This window comes from Phoxinus phoxinus, assembly GCF_949152265.1.
Source record: "Phoxinus phoxinus genome assembly, chromosome: 8".
NCBI lineage: Eukaryota > Metazoa > Chordata > Actinopteri > Cypriniformes > Leuciscidae > Phoxinus > Phoxinus phoxinus.
In genome coordinates, this window is record NC_136883.1 from 15,534,834 (window position 1) to 15,551,570 (window position 16,737).

Sequence of the window (16,737 nt, forward strand, 5' to 3'; positions counted from 1 at the left end):
AGTAATCAGATTACATTACTTTCATATTGTGGTACTTGGATTAAGTATCTCTATCAAGTTTTGTGTTCTAAAACTTACTGCGTGTTTTTATAGTACAATGATTTCAAAATATCAAGGAAATTTCGATTTTACAGGTTAAATTAATTAGACATTTACAGCATTAATTACTCTAAATCGATGTTCATTTATTGAACTAAACTCTTATAAATATTAACATTTCTAGCCAAATAAATGTACATTAGTTATGAACAAACATCAATTAACACTGAACAAAACTGTAATTATAAATTAACATGAACCTAGATTAAAAAGTGTTCTAAAAATGGTTGTACACTTGGAAAAATGGTGGTACACTTGTCTCAAACTAATACAAATGCATTAAATAATGTTATTAAATGGAATCTACCTAAATATTTTTCTGGGATCAATAGTGTCAACATCATGTTTGCATTTTGGTTAGAAAAATCCTCAAAAATCAGCAGCTCAAATCTTTAAATGTACAAGTGTAAATAGCAGTCGAAGAGACGGACAGTCTCGGCAGAGTACCTGAGTTGATGTTAGAGCTGCAATCTTTAGGGTCCTTGCTACTCACAAAGCCAGCTGTCAAAAGATGCTCCGCAAACTGACCCTTCATATTCTGAAGCATCTGGTGGGAAGGACAAAATGGGTTTGTATTTATCAAGCGCATACCAAAAGGTTAATTTCATCTATTATGTTGAACTAATGTTTGGTTGGTAGAGTGCACACTGACCTGTAGCGTGTTGGCAGACAGGAAGTTTTCCCAGCAGTATTCCCTCTCAAACCTGCCACCCTGTCTCTTAGCATCCTCCCAGCCCTAAAATAACACCATACAAAACACCACTAATGCGGATTTGCTAAACATAATTCAGTAAAATCATCATCCATTTTGGCACAAATGATGTCCGACTGCATCAGTTAGGCGTCACTAAAAATAGCATTAAAGAGGTCTATGATCCTGCAAGTACGATGTCAGACACTGGCACCCTCCTCGCTTACCATGGCAACAAGATACATAGCAGACTGTCATCACTCAAGTTGGCATTTGACTAACTGTGGCCCATATATATATATATATATATATATATATATATATATATATATATATATATATATCCATATATATGGGGGGTGATGGACAAATTTGGCCAGGATGCCAGGGTTATACCCCTACTCGTTTTGAGAGACATCCTGGGATTTTTTGTGACCACAGAGAGTCAGGACCTCGGTTTAACGTCTCATCCGAAGGACGGTGCTCTTTGACAGTACAGTGTCCCCATCACTACACTGGGGCGTTAGGACCCAACCTAGAGACTCTTTCATCTAGATGACATAACAGAGGCTGTGTCTGTTCCCCCAAACTAGTAAATACCAAAACCCCCCGAACCCATTTAAGGGAAATAATTTAATTGATGTTCAACAAATCCTCTGGATACGGTCCGTAGTCTGCCGGATCCAGTCCGTATCCAGACCAGATGGTGGACCAGGAATGACCACAACAACCCTTAATACATGATGCAGCATTACTGTCAGGTCCGTATCTTTAAGTAAAAGTCTGTTTGTAAATCTTGCATTGAATTGTTGTGACTGGTTCATCAAAGAATCCACAGAGAAATGTACCAAACAAATAAATAATGCACAACATATTCACATGCTTAAAAACAACAAAAAACAACAACACTTTCCTATCATTAAGACCCTTTGGAAGATAAAGTTATTTACTGATCATGTTGTGTTATTTCTCCTGCCGGTCCAGATTCAGTAACGCACCAGTGGGCAGGTCAAAGAGGTAATGAAGAAGTTGTAATCATCATCATTGATCTGTGTCTGTACAGGAAGTCTTTTGCCACTTTTGCCACATCTCTATCGAGTTAAGTTCTAAAACTTTGCAAAGACCTTGACGCAAAGACCTTGACGAAACAAGCCCTCGGGACAGATTCTCAGAGACTAGATGAGCCCTCAGCACAGATCCCTATGGCTAGCTGTGAATGTGTCATGCCAGGACCAGCTGGGACCGAACAATTAAGAGTGACTTTTTAATTAAAAGAAACTCTCTAGGACTTACCCAAAATGCATTGACAATAGTGAGATGATCACTTCTAGAATTTTGGGAGAGAATTTTTCTCCTGTGGTCCGCCATCTTCTCCTTTCCCTGAGATAAACATCCATCAGTCAAACAATCCCTCATTAGAGAACGCCCTCTGCGTCTGCACATGTGTTTATGTGAAAGCGTGTGTTGGTATGTACCAGTGGTATGAAGAAGGGATCTTTAAAGCTAAGGCTGGCCGCAATGGTAAGCACAGGATCCAAACAGCCAAGAAGAGCCCCAAACAGAATCATTTTTCCTATATGAGGCTCGACAGGCATACGGGCTAGATGAAATCCTAATGGAGTCAGCTCTTCACTCCTGTCCAGGGCATTCTACAAGATACAGCAGAGAAATGGTTGGCGTTTCAAACAAATACATTCAAAGTATTGTGCTACTGCTAAGCTCTTTGATTTGAGTCATTACACTTAATTATACAGCTTTCTGGGACATTTATTCTGGTCAATCACAGCATTGGTCAATCACAGCATTTCACTGCCAATTAATTTAGTATAATAATGGTATAATACACTATTCTCACAGGCAACTTATTTTCTTATGCTGCTGTGTTAATTGCACGCCTCTCATAGCACTCTTTCTTCTTACATAAAATACTTCCAACTCAAATTAATATTTCGGTATATCAATATACAATTAGTGAATTGGTAATAAGTTGGTCCCTGGACTTCATTTCAGGGTTTATTTTGCAATAATGCCCGTCTCACTTTAGAATAGTTCACTTTAAAATTAAAATTCTGTCACCATTTACTCACCAAAGTAGGTGAGTAAATGGTGTTGTTTCAAACTTTGTACATTTCTTTGTACATTCACCTTTGTACAGCAAAAGAAAGAAATTCATACAGGTTTGAAAAACTTTTCTATCAATTATTCCTCACTGTAATTTTTTTTATCCTCTTACCAGGTCCACCAGGTGTGTGACAGCCAGCTCTATCGCTTTGTCTGATGGGGGATCCAAAGTTTTCCGCAGGAAACACGCAATGGGGCCCAACTTCAGTATCTGTGAGAGAGAGAGAGAGAGAGAGAGAGAGAGAGAGAGAGAGAGAGAGAAAAATGTACAAAGTACTCAATGTAAGCATATAAAAGTATAATAAGTAATATAAGACGAAGGCTTTGTGTGTATAAATGAGTGTGCCCTGCTATACCACTGAGCAGCAGACAGACCTGGGACTGGGCCGCCATATGGAGATGAAGATGAGCAGTAATTGACACAGCTAAAAGGCCTAGTTACACGATTACACTGCCTCTCAGATACAATGACAGTGATTAATGTCCCTTTTAATCCATTAGTTTGTTTGTGTGCTCACTTATTATAGTCACCAGAGACTATTTGTGAAACCTCTGCCTTCAGACCCCATTAGAGCCAAGCAGAAACAAGGGAAAGAGGTTGTGTGTGTGTGTGTGTGTGTGTGTGTGTGTGTGTGTGTGTGTGTGTGTGTGTGTGTGTGTGTGTGTGTGTAATGAAGAGAGTGTGTGTGTTGGAGAGCAAGAATGAGTCACTGGTGGAAATGTTCAGTCCAATTTCCTAAAACCACAGCAGTGAGAAGCTCTCTCTCTCTCTCAGTCTCAGGATTGCCAACAAGCAAGCTTCTAAGCATTTTAAGAGCATACACACCTACTGCTGCCACCAAAGCTGTGTAGTGTGGCTCACAGATAGCTAGATCGATAGACACTTTATTGATCTCTAGGAGGAAATTCAACCATGCATTTTAGTGAAATATAGTATGCACAGAAACACACAGACGGAGTCTTTGATTGGATACCTTTACTTGCAAGCAAAGCTCTTCAAGTGGAGTGCGTTGGATCTCAGGTAACTGGTAGTTATCCAGGAGGCTGGCCCTCAGTCCATTATACAGGTGATAACATTTCCCTGGAGACACTCTGTCCAGAGACAAACACACACAAAACAAAAGGGACACAGGAAATACAATGTCACACATCATGCCAATCAATCAGGCAGTGTACAAAAACATTTAAGCCTATTTTTTTATTAATTTAGCTAAGATGTATTATATATTAAAATATTGCATTAGTTTAAACTAAAAACCTAACCTTTATTTTTTGCATACTTATTTAACATTTGATTTGAATATACTGAACTGAATTCTGTAATTCTTAGGGAGGGAGAGAAAGATAAGTAAAGGTAGACAGATATTTTTTCAGTCTAAGCTGCAATGTGGCTCAGACGCCGATAGTCAACGGTTTGTCTACGCAAGACTAGTCGAAGCTTGCTGATGTGAAAGTCAATTTGCTTCCCCATGAATAATGCAGTGCTCTGGAGTTACTGTGGCAACGGGGTAGTGTGTGTGAATGTGCACAGGTACAATGAGAGGGGGTATACATTTGGGCATTTGTGAACAAGTATGAAATTGAAATGGTGTGTCAGAGCCTGTGCTGAGCAGTAGGGCAGATTCATGTAAATGCAAAGCTAGTGACTGACTTATTATCCCTCTTTCATACAAAAAAACACACTCTAGCTCACTGTCTAAAAAGCATGAGTCACTGTGCCAATTTAAACCCCAACATGTAGACACCAGACAAAACTGCACACACACAAAGCTTCAGTTTTTCAATGCAAACTAAACAACATAATCAAAAACATATTTAACATATTTCCAGTAGATTTACAGTCCATTTAGAGTAAATAGACAAAGAGAGATATAAACCAAACAGGATTTATATGAGGAATCTGGTCTTCAACTGTCAAGCCAACAGGAAGATTTTTTTTCTTGTTCACTTTCCTATCAAATGACTGAGATAACAAAAGACTGAGATAACAATGAAGCTATTCAAGGCCACATCTTTCCTCTATGTGAAGACTTAAAAAAAACCTTGAGAGAAGCACAGTCTCGACTGTGAGATGGAGGACAGACAGCCCTTTCATGAAAATAAATAAATACTAGTCATAAATGAAAAGACCCGAGGACATGAAAAATTTAAATGAAATGAAACTAAGTGTTATTAGATTCAGAATAATCAGGCTTTGAAATTCTATCATTATTTACTCACCCTCATGTTAAAAACCTAAGACATTATATCTGCAGTGGGCAAAAAATATATATATTTTGAAAAAATATTGTGTTCCACACAATAAAAAAATGTTATGCAGGTTTGGAATGACATGGACTCTAATTGTAGGTGAACTATCCTTAAAATGTTAATCAAATAACAAAAGAAAAAAATAATAATTCACTGCTCGACTAACTTTTGTAGTCACAAAATTGCACTGGTTGCCGGTTGCCACTCGCATCAAATTCAAGTCACTGACGTTTGCATACAGAACAACCACTGGCACTGCTCCCTTGTACCTGAACTCATTACTTCAGACGTATGTGCCATCCAGAAACGTGCGCTCTGCAAGCGAGCGGCGTCTTGTGGTGCCATCTCAAAGAGAAACAACATCTCTCTCTCGGACCTTTACCATGACTGTTCCCTGCTGGTGGAATGATCTGCCTAACTCAGCCAGAGCTGCTGAGTCTGTAGCCATTTTTAAAGGACAAGTTCGGTATTTTACACTTAAAACCCTGTTTTCAGATCGTTTCTGATGAAATAAAACGGTTAAGATTCCTTTAAGAAACTGCTGAAGACGTATATTTTTCGGCAGCACTTGATCCAGTAATACGAACACTTTCTCTATTCTATCTAAAAAAAAACAAAAAACAAGTACTACTTTAGATTGAACTGCAAAGGGTCAAAGCACTTACATACTGTTGTCCTACTGCTAGTTTAACTGCTTCTATTGTTCTCATTTGTAAGTCGCTTTGGATAAAAGCGTCTGCTAAATGAATAAATGTAAAATGTAGCTTTTAATACGAAACAATGAAGATTTAATTTACAGAGTGAAAACTGTATATTTATCCATTATGTTTTTTTATACATTTGACAAATTTATTACATTTCTGTAGTATTTTATTATTTAATTCTGATAAATAGACCTACCTGAAAAACATTAAGCAGTGTTTAATTTATATCTTTGTTTCATTATATTCATTTGTCCTTTTTTTGTTCACAGTTTTTGCTGTGATATCAAAGTTGGTGTTGAGAATTATAAAATGTTAAAGTTGTCTAACATTTTTATATTGCAACAATATTTCAAGCAAAAATAACTATATTGTGATATATAGTTATCGTGAAATAAAATGACTCGTATTGTGATATAATAATTTGGTCATAATCACCCACCCCCTACAAATAACAAGTCATATGGATACAATTTTTATGGTTTTCAAATTTTTTGTAATAGGTTTGGGCACTATGAACTTGTCAAAAACTGCTGTATCGATTATAATCGCCGTTTTCTACAAAAGAAAGTACTACAGAATTAATCAGTATGTGGATAAATTAATTTCTTTAAGTTGTATAAAAATTCACTGTGGAATAGAAGCTAAAATCCAAATATAGTGTGATACGAAAAAAAAATTATCCCACAGCATTCCGGTGATACAAGCATACACTGCATATCCTCCTGAGAGGATATTCTTCCTCCGACTGAAATTGGTTTTGATACTTGTGAATGGATTGAGGAAGAGCTGCTGATATATGGAGGGAATAACATATAAAGGAGGATAAATGAGGAGAGGGAGAGAGATCTGTACCTGCCAGCACGGCCCTTCCTCTGTTTGGCGTTGGCTAAGCTCACCCACTCCGCTGTCATGGTCCTGATATTGTTCTGGGTGTCAAAATGAGTTTCCTTAATCTTCCCTCCGTCGATCACATACACAACATCATCTATCGTAATACTGAAAGAGAGAGTTTGAAAGAGAAATATCACAAGGTATTCATGATGACACGGGAATAGAGGAAACAAAAAATTTCCTCTAAAGTCCAAATTGGCTAAATTTATAGTCTTAATAAATGTCCCTGGTCATGATTCATTAGGTCACATTATTCTAAGAGGGGAAAAAACTTTTCCAGATGTCTGAAACGTTTCTGCCTGTAACAAAAGCCAATAATATCATGTGCTAATGTTTCCTCCCCTCCAAGAATCCAAACAAATGCCAATGGATAAAATTAAGCCCAGTCTCGCGTTATTTCTCACTGAATATTCCGTTTCACTAAGAAATGTCTCTTACTGTCACAATGAAATCAAAATGGTAATTTCTTTATTTTATTTTATTGAACACTGCAGTGTTTAATATAAATGATTTATCCATGCACATCATTATTTTTTTATGTTTATTCATGTGTAATCTTTAATCATTAAACAATGTCACCTTCCCCTTGGAACAACATCTCTTCTCTATGACGATCAATTCTCGATGGACAAAATCAACTCTGCCCTACACATGGTCTCATTCGAGAAACTGTTACTTGGATTACTGTTACTGCACTTTGATATACGTCACAAAAGAGAAGAATAATGTTTAATGACAACTTTAATGGAAGTTAAATCTTAACAAGCTTAACGATTTTATCACATTATTGTCATGTTAACAAAATATAGCTTCTCATGGCTTTACTTTTGAAACCGTTAACATTTACTCTGGCGCAGTTCCTTGCCCCATTTGGCCAAATTTCGCAGGCGAAATACAGGAATTTTAACAGGAATCCAAGTGATTGAGAATTCGGTGTGAAAACAAAAATTTCCTCATCAGGTTCAAAATGGCCACGCAAATTCGCTGTGTAAACAAACAAAGCTGCTTGTGCTTGTAAGTAACACACCACTGTTGACAATGGCCGTGCCCTAAATGTGTATTTTTATAAGGTACTAATATAAATGAATCGAGTATGCCACTGCTGCTGTCAACAGAGTTGAACATTTATTGAATCCTAAATATTCATCTAAAGGCAACTTGAATGTTTATTTATTTTAATCATCTTTAAGCAATATATGGTAACTTTTACCACAAGGTTCCATTTAGTCCAGGTGATATGTGAAAATTGTGTTTTTCATAAAAGCATGAAACTTGGTACACATGTCAGTTTGCGGCCCTGGGGGCGCATTACATAAATATCCTAACTTTAGAATCCCATCTTATCTGTTTGGAAACTATTAATTTCCAAATTACCTCATTTAGGACAAAACCTATTACAAAATGAAATTTCTTAAGTGCATAATCTTAACTTAACTACAGATAGGAAAATGGTATTACAGAAGCATCCTAACTCCACAGAAAATCCTAAAAACGGTCTTAACTTTAGGACAACCCCACTGGTGTCCTAACTTCTAAATTATTTGAAAGCCAACTATAAAAATCCCATAATAATAGCCCTATCTGAGAATGACGTCACATTGTTTAATGATACAAGATGAAGAACAGCGATGTTGATGGTGGAAAGACTTTGTTAACCCCCAAATGTGCTGCACTTTTACAACAAAAAGTGCAGACTCCTATGAAATAAAAGGATTAGGATAAAAGGAAACATCTTTGCCTTTTCTACCAAGCTTATAAAAACTTTACTTAATGAAAAGCACCACTTATTTTGTTTCTCTATTTTAATCAGTTATTTCTATTATCCGAGTTTTACCGTTTTACTTCACAGCAGCTGTTTGCGTGTAGTTGGTTGCTTGGTAACAGATTTGAAAGTTGATAACCAAACTCGGTGGAGGGGTTTAAGATTTCCTAACTACAGATAAAATGAGATCTTGTAAGATAGGATAAGAATCCTAAATCAACATAAGATTTGCTTCTGTAATACAAATTTGTGAAAATCCTAAATTAACTTAAGATAGTCAGATCTTAACTTAAGACTTAAGATAGAAACTTTCTGTAATACACCCCCTGAACATTTTCAGAAATGGGGACATCGCAAAAATGCTCGTGGCGGCCATAGATATACATAATAAAGGCTAGATGTCTTACGGCGGAGTCTCGAACGGCATCACCCGGTGGCCATCTTGTCACAGGGAAGCTTTCTGTAAGGTGAGTGATCTGCCCGAACACAAATACTCTTATCTCGCGGAAATCTTGACGGATTTACAAACGGTTTGGTTTCTTACAAACGTTATTAACGTGGCTATAATTCTGGATGCTTGAACATGTTGAAATATATAATATTATAATTATTCATAAGTGCACAGTGTCATAACTACATCTCTGACGTTTATAACAAACCAACCCGTTTGAAAATCGGTAGAAAATTGAGCAAGTTATGGTTATTTAAAAAGTACATGCACCATTAAAACAATGTTACGAGTGAGTGAGTGAGCCCCCTGTGGCAAGATGGCCGCCGTGTGCGGACGTCGACCTCCATTAGCCAGCAGCGCGGACGAGACATCTAGCCTTTATTATATGATATCTATGGTGGCGGCTATGGCGACCATTTTGCTTTCCGCCATAACTGAATTATGTATTATATCTCCTGAACCAAACATGATAACACGGAAAATGTGATGTCTACCCCTATGTTTTGATGGTCAATGATTAGAATGATACCATATACAACATCATAAACTGTTTAGGTGAATAGTTAATGGTGAATTCAGTGACGTTGTGAGAAGGATTACAATGAAATCTCAGTATCTGAGAATATCATCTAAAGCTGGGGCCACACTAAAATATTTTTAAAATCTTATATTTTCAAAATGTGAGACCACAAACATGACGATAAAATTCATAGATTTATCCGTTTTGTTCCTCTAGTGTGAGGAGTGCTCCAACGTGAAAACTAGCAAAAACTCTCGAATCAAACATGAATTTAAAGTAAACAAACATGGCGGACGACTGGCAAGAAGAAATGGTCTTTATAGTAAAATGGCTACAATGGACGTTTTTAAGAAGGCGTTTTTATGATGGCTCTATTTCTGAAAATGTTCAGGGCCCCAAACTGTACAAGAGTACCAAGTTTCATGCTTTTATGAAAAAGTGAACATATCACCTCAAAATTTGCACATATCACCTGGACTAATTAATCAACATTACTAAATGCAATAACTAAAATCAGTTAACGATGAGCAATACATAAGTTATAGCATTTAATAATCTTTGATAACGTCAATTAATAAAAAATACAATTGTTTATTGTTAGTTCATGTTTAGGACCATTACATATTAACAGATACAACTTAGTTTGCTTTAGTTCATGTTAATTTCAACATTTACTAATACATTATTAAAATCAAAAGTTAGTTAGTTAATGCACTGTGAATTAACATTAACAATGAACAACTAACATTAACTAAATTAATAAATACAGTAATAAATGTATTGCTCATTGTTAGCTCCTGTTAGTTAATACATTAATGTTAACATAAGATATTTTTGTAAAGTGTTACCTAGTTAACAAATAGAACCTTATTGAAAAATGTTACCAATATATAGATGAAATATGAGAAAGCTGAAATAACAGTAATGAATCTCTAATAACCGATTAAAGGTCACCATCATAGATGTTTATTACCAGAGACCAAACATTTCAGTGGCAGAACAGCCTGATGATACTGAAAGCAATTAAAAAGAGCTCCACTCATGAATACATTTATGAAACCCCATCATATTCTGGCTGCTTTTAACTCTTTGTTGGGTTTGTTTGTACAGACGACGCTCAAAGTCTGTTTTAAAGCTGTGTGTTGTTGAGTTTTAATTAGCTGGCTCCATTGCTACTTGGCCACTGCATGGTTACATTTTTGCATACTGATGGCGCCAGCAAGAAAAGCAGCAACAAGAGTCAATTATTCATTATCAAACAAAACTGACAAATGGTTATTTGAATCTTGACAGAGATTCTTTTCATCATACAGTACAACAGACAGAAAAGCACAAAACACACAAAAGAAACATTTGTATAATCATGAGCACATTCACACACAAGCACACCTGGTTTCTGCGATGTTGGTAGCGATCACAATCTTGCGCACTCCCGGGGGCGGCTTTTTGAACACCTGAGGGGAGCAAAGTGTCATTCATGAAAATAAAATAGCACTATAGAAAATCTGAGGCACTGGACTTCACATAGAGCTTAGCGAATTCAATTCAGCAGTCAGATGGGAGGGAAAGATCGCATTTGAGAGCTACTGTGGGAGGCAGAGACCTTGCCACAGCTGTCTACAACACTCACCTGAGTCTGAGAGACCGTGGGCATCAAAGAGTGGAGGGGGATGATGACAAACCGATCTGAAAGAGAGCCGAGATTTGAGAAACTGTGCATTTGCCATTTCTTCTGCGTAAAGACAAAATGTAGCTGTGCCCGAAAATGCAGTTTTTGACACTTCTGTCAATGAGTGGGTCATTAATGTTCCATACTTTTCATTTTTTTTTTGCACTATTTCATGAAAACTGATTCATTGTGTTGCTCCTATAACAGAATGCATTCGCTCACTTATGAGGGTGTGAAAAGAGCGGTTCTAAATTTGAATAAAGAGGGGATACAGTGAATTGGTCCGCAGAAAATTGCGCTTCCCTCTACATCTTTATAGCACACTTCCCATTGATATAAATGGATACACAGCATTCTCTGATGCACTGAAACTGTAGCTCCATTGCTGGCTCAATCTCTCTCTTTCTATCGCACAAGCAAAGAGCGAGAGCGCCTTTCAAACTGATGCGCTACATGTAAATAGTATTCCTTATTGTTTGTTTCCTGTCAAAATTACAGGAATTACTATCATGATGTTCATCAATATTTAGCCATTTCACTAGTGCTCTCACCTATCACCATTCCTCTTTTGATTTCAACAGATCAGTTTGAGCAAACACAGACAATGTGATTAATATTTATGAGTCCTGCTGCCTGTTCATTAATAGTACTTTTTTACTGAAACAGAATGACTAATAATGTCACCATAGAATATCATCACCAGCCCATCATTATGAATTCACAAGTTTTATTTAATATATAAACATTTTAGTTCTACTTACTTCAGTTTAATCTTAAAAAAAAATGCTTGAGTGATTGAAAGCTTGACTTTTTTACATACATTCATGATACATTCATACAGAGCATCTGGAAAGTATTCACAGCGCCTCACTTTTTCCACATTTTGTTATGTTTCAGCCTTTTTCCAAAATGGATTAAATTCATTATTTTCCTCAATTCTACAAACAATACCCCATAATGACAATGTTTGTTTGTTTGTTTGAAATCTTTGCAAATTTATATAAAAAAAAAAAAAAAAAAAAAAAAAAAAAGAAACATAGGAATTCACAGCCTTTGCTCAACACTATGCTGGAATACTAATACTGGAGCAGGTTATCATCAAGGATGTCTCTGTACATTGCTGCATTCATCTTTCTCTCGATCCTGACTAGTCTCCCAGTTCCTGCCGCTGAAAAACATCCCCACAGCATGATTCTGCCACCACCATGCTTCACTGTAGGGATGGTATTGGCCAGGTGATGAGCGGTGCCTGGTTTCCTCCAGATATGACGCTTGCTATTCAGGCCAAAGAGTTCAATATGCATTTCATCAGACCAGAGAATTTTGTTTCTCATGGTCTGAGAGTCCTTCAAGTGCTTTTGGCAAACTCCAGGCGGGCTGTCATGTGCTTTTTACTAAGAAGTGGCTTCCGTCTGGCCACTCTACCACACAGGCCTGATTGGTGGAGTGCTGCAGAGATAGTTGTTCTTCTGGAAGGTTCTCCTCTCTCCACAGAGAAATGCTGGAGCCCTGTCAGAGTGACCATTGGGTTTCTTGGTCACCTCCCTGACTAAGGCCCTTCTCCCCCGATCGCTCAGTTTACCTCGGAGCACTCGTTCGTCTCTGTGCAAGTTCTGTCGCATACTGTGACGTCGGCTGCCTAAAACTCAGTTTTTCTCAGTTTACATGCAAACGTACAAAAAAAGTTTTCCAAAATCTCCACTTCCATTTTGAGTGTCATGGCAAAGGCTGTGTTTATTTCAAACAAACTTCTTTCACATTGTCATTATGGGGTATTGTTTGTAGAATTTTGAGGAAAATAATTAATTTAATCCATTTTGGAATAAGGCTGTAAAACTAAATGTAAAGCGCTGTGAATACTTTCCGGATGCACTGTATGTGAAAACCATAATAACTGGGTCCTTTTGTGAAGAGAAACTGATTTGATTTAGAGAATATATATTTATGTATAATCTACCTGACTTAAACATCTGGTCAGCCATGATCAAATCATTCAGGGTGCTGATGTCGTCCCATCCAGGCAGAAACACTAGAATTGCTCCATCCTGAAAGACAAAGCAGCATCAATGTGTCAACAATATCACATACTTATTTTCTAAATATCGTTCAATATTTTGGGGTCAGTAAGGTTTTTTTATTTTTAAGAAAGTAATACTTGTATTTAAGTAGTAGGCATAAATAGATCAAAAGTGACAGTAAAATCATTTAAATGTAACACTTTTTTTTTTTTTTTAAAGGTGCTGTATGGAGTTTTCTACTAAAATTAATCATTTTTTTATTACCTGTGTGTGAAGGGGTTGTAATCTCACAATAAAATGATCCACTTGGCGGGTTTTGCTATTACCTCTGAAAGCAAGTATTCCTATTTCTATGTGATGCTCCGGGTCGGGTTTGCCGCAAAATCCAGTGACGTGACTGAGACCTGCATGCGCGCTCCCGAGCCTCTGTCTCGCCTCGTCTACTGACTGTGCACTCAACAGCGACCACACTGCAACTTTATGACATGGAGTCTGCTAATACTAGGAAACGACTAACCCAACACAAACTCCACATAATAATAAAAAACAAAAGAAAGCATGCGCACGAGCACTCGCTTGTAAACGCATTGGTTGCAATCTGAAACATCACTGCTAGATGCCGCTGAAAACTCCATACAGCACCTTTAATAAATGTTTTTTTTTATATATATATATATTCAAAGAATCCAGAAAATCCTCCACAAAAATAGTATAAAAAAAAAACGTTTTCAACATTGATTAGAAATGGCAACCACACAGCATGACACTACAAACAACGAAGAACACCCTGGCAACCACAACACCTTGGAAGCCAACCATATCAGTGTCATATCAAATGTGATTAACCACTCAGTCACTTAAACCACACAAACTTACTTGCAAACAAAGACACCATTAATGAACTCACATGGTGAAGGGTTTTCAGTTTTTTGTTAAGTATTTCTGAGAGTTCCTAAATCACCACAAGCACAAATTGCATTTCCACACTGCGATCTGATGAGTAATTTCGGTCCTAAAAATGGAGCCGCCTACCAAAGTCAGATAAAGTGAATCAAATCTATTACGTTAGCAAAAGCAATCAGATGGTTTACCCTCATAAAAATTCAGTGCGAGTCGGAGGGGAGGAGGGAGATAAAACATGAAGTGTTCCTAGGCGGCCCTGGTTCTATATTTAACACCCCAGCAACGTCATATCAAGGGTACATGACAAATTAAACAGAATCGACTTGCAAAGTTGCAGTGCATGCTTGCACATGAGCGTGTCACTGGTTGTGCATTCCAACAGGAATTGGTATGTGTATGTGTGTGAATACGTTTCAGCGCATTCTGTGACCCAGATTCCCCTGTGTGGAGCAAAACAAACCTGACAATAAAAAGCCCATTATTCCCAAATGTTATGGTTAATTACCAAAACTTAAATCTTCCAGTTCTGCGGTGACATCCAGGACTGTGACACTGATGACGCAAGTGCTCCTTTCTACGAAAACTTTGCTCTTCATCTTCCTCCCAGACAAAGACAACACATATTTTGAGGCAGATGTGATGGGACTAGTTCATACTTCACAGTACAGAGCAGGTTATTTGCCTGTTATTTTAGAACTTATTTCCTCTTAGACACATACAATCTTACAATCGCAATACTCGCCTCCTGAAAGACAACCCACTCTGCGGTCTCTGACATTTTGGACACGGAGAATAAACACATGCTAGACTCTTCTCTGCGTTTTTTTTTTTCTCTGCACTTTCCTCGTAAAGGTCAGTGGACTCTCAACAGCCATACAGTGATTACATTTATATACAATTATGCTGCCTCACGAAATGTAAATGGCTCAATGTGTCATTAAGCATGTACCTTGTAACCACTAGGCCACATCTTTAATTGATAAAAATTTTGGGGTATGACCTAAAATAATAAAAGTGGTATTATCAGACTAGGCCCAAAACAGACATTTGGTGAGGAATTAGGCCCTCATTTGTGCACCAAGAAAGATTGTACAGAACAAATTGAAGTGCTTATTTAATTTTTTATCCAAATAATATTGTGTAAAAATTTATAAAAATGTGATATCACCCTTCACAAACAAGGGACAGGATACAAAAAGATGGAGAAAGCAATAAATGGTCCAAGAGACACTGTTGTAAGCATAGTTTGCAAGTTCAAAGTTAAAGGAACAGTGGTCACAGTACCTGGACGTTGCAGAAAAGTAAGATTAGTAAGCAACCAGATTTCTGAGAAGACAGGCACAGAAAAACCCTCGAGTGGCTGCAAAAGACCTGTAGCAAGACTTGGTGGCAACAGGCACTGAGGTTTCTGCTTGCACAGTAAGGCGCGTAACTCCAAGACGTACACCACTACTGACCCAAAACCACAAGAAAAGTCATCTCGTTTGCAGCAGGTCATAACAGCAAAAGGTTGTTTTATTAAATATTAAAGAAGCTTGTTGCCATGAAGGGGTTGAATACTTTTGAGACTGCAGAAGTCATTAAAACTTGCATTTCAGTTGAATGTGGGGAAACCACTTTGTGAAACCACAAAACCACATTTTTTGTGTCGAGCTATTTCAATTACTTTTGTTTGATTTGTTCATTGCAAACAGCTGAAATACTGTACATTTTGCCAATAAATATAGTTTGCAATGGGGGTTTAATAATTTTGATTACAACTGTAAATTAACTAAATAAATAAATATATATGTATGCAGATTTGTTTTCATTTGCAACCCTCATTCATACCCTCAATCTGAAATGATAAGTTTTTTAAACTACTCCTTTAAGGCATGTCAGTAAATGTCTACTTTTATGATTGGCGTCACAGCGCAGAAAAAGTATCAACACCCAGTCGCTATTGCACGCGAGTCATTTTGAACATTATCCATATTTTAAAACATGAATTAATGTTTTAAAAGTAAATTAAAACATTTTTTAAAAATAAGTTTTGCATTTATAAGTGTCTTAAAACTTAACCTTATTTGTCTTTGTCAAAAAAAAAAAAGGCAAGACTACTTCCCTTGCACAATTCAAAATTTATACAGCCACATTTAGTTTTGAATGCATATATGCCTTTATAAGCATTTCATTTTGATAAATTAGATTATTCAATCTCCAGCAGTGTCTTAATTTCTCCGCTGAACCATCCATTTGTTTCCTTGTTGTTGTTTTTATCGCAACAGTCATTATTTCAATTATTTTAATGCTGGATTTAATAAAGATATTCAAGTGTATGTTTAAAACGCACTCCATGACTCTTGCATATAAATGCTGATTTATTTGAAAGAATTAGTCTATCCCAAATGTATGTTTTCATAACCCATTCACCCTCAAGGACACGCTGACAAGCCTAATGGGTCTGCACTGGCTTACGTCACCAAAGCGTGACTCAGAGGATAACCACAAGGTCTTACGGTGTCATTTGAGAAGGAACCTTAAAGGCACAGCAGTTTAAGACTAAGGGTCAGAGACAGGAGAGAAAATAGGTTTAATCTAAATGACCTACAAAAGTAGACCTCAGTGAAATAAATTAAAGGGGTGGTTGATTATGATTTCACTTTTCTAACTTCAGTT

The 16,737-nt window shown here is 37.0% G+C and overlaps 1 protein-coding gene across 3 annotated transcripts in view; it reads right to left on the reverse strand.

Annotated features, from left to right (window-relative positions):
• dhx36 (DEAH (Asp-Glu-Ala-His) box polypeptide 36) overlaps positions 1-16,737 on the reverse strand; it is a 57,103-nt gene that overhangs the window by 13,394 nt on the left and 26,972 nt on the right. For all 3 annotated transcript variants that reach the window (XM_079621831.1, XM_079621830.1, XM_079621832.1), the window contains 10 exons: positions 13,116-13,203; positions 11,120-11,175; positions 10,879-10,943; positions 6,718-6,861; positions 3,886-4,003; positions 3,024-3,122; positions 2,266-2,439; positions 2,084-2,170; positions 752-835; positions 547-646 (listed from right to left, as the gene is read on the reverse strand). In XM_079621831.1, the coding sequence (XP_079477957.1) occupies positions 547-646; positions 752-835; positions 2,084-2,170; positions 2,266-2,439; positions 3,024-3,122; positions 3,886-4,003; positions 6,718-6,861; positions 10,879-10,943; positions 11,120-11,175; positions 13,116-13,203 (1,015 nt within the window). The remainder of the gene's footprint in view (positions 1-546; positions 647-751; positions 836-2,083; positions 2,171-2,265; positions 2,440-3,023; positions 3,123-3,885; positions 4,004-6,717; positions 6,862-10,878; positions 10,944-11,119; positions 11,176-13,115; positions 13,204-16,737) is intronic.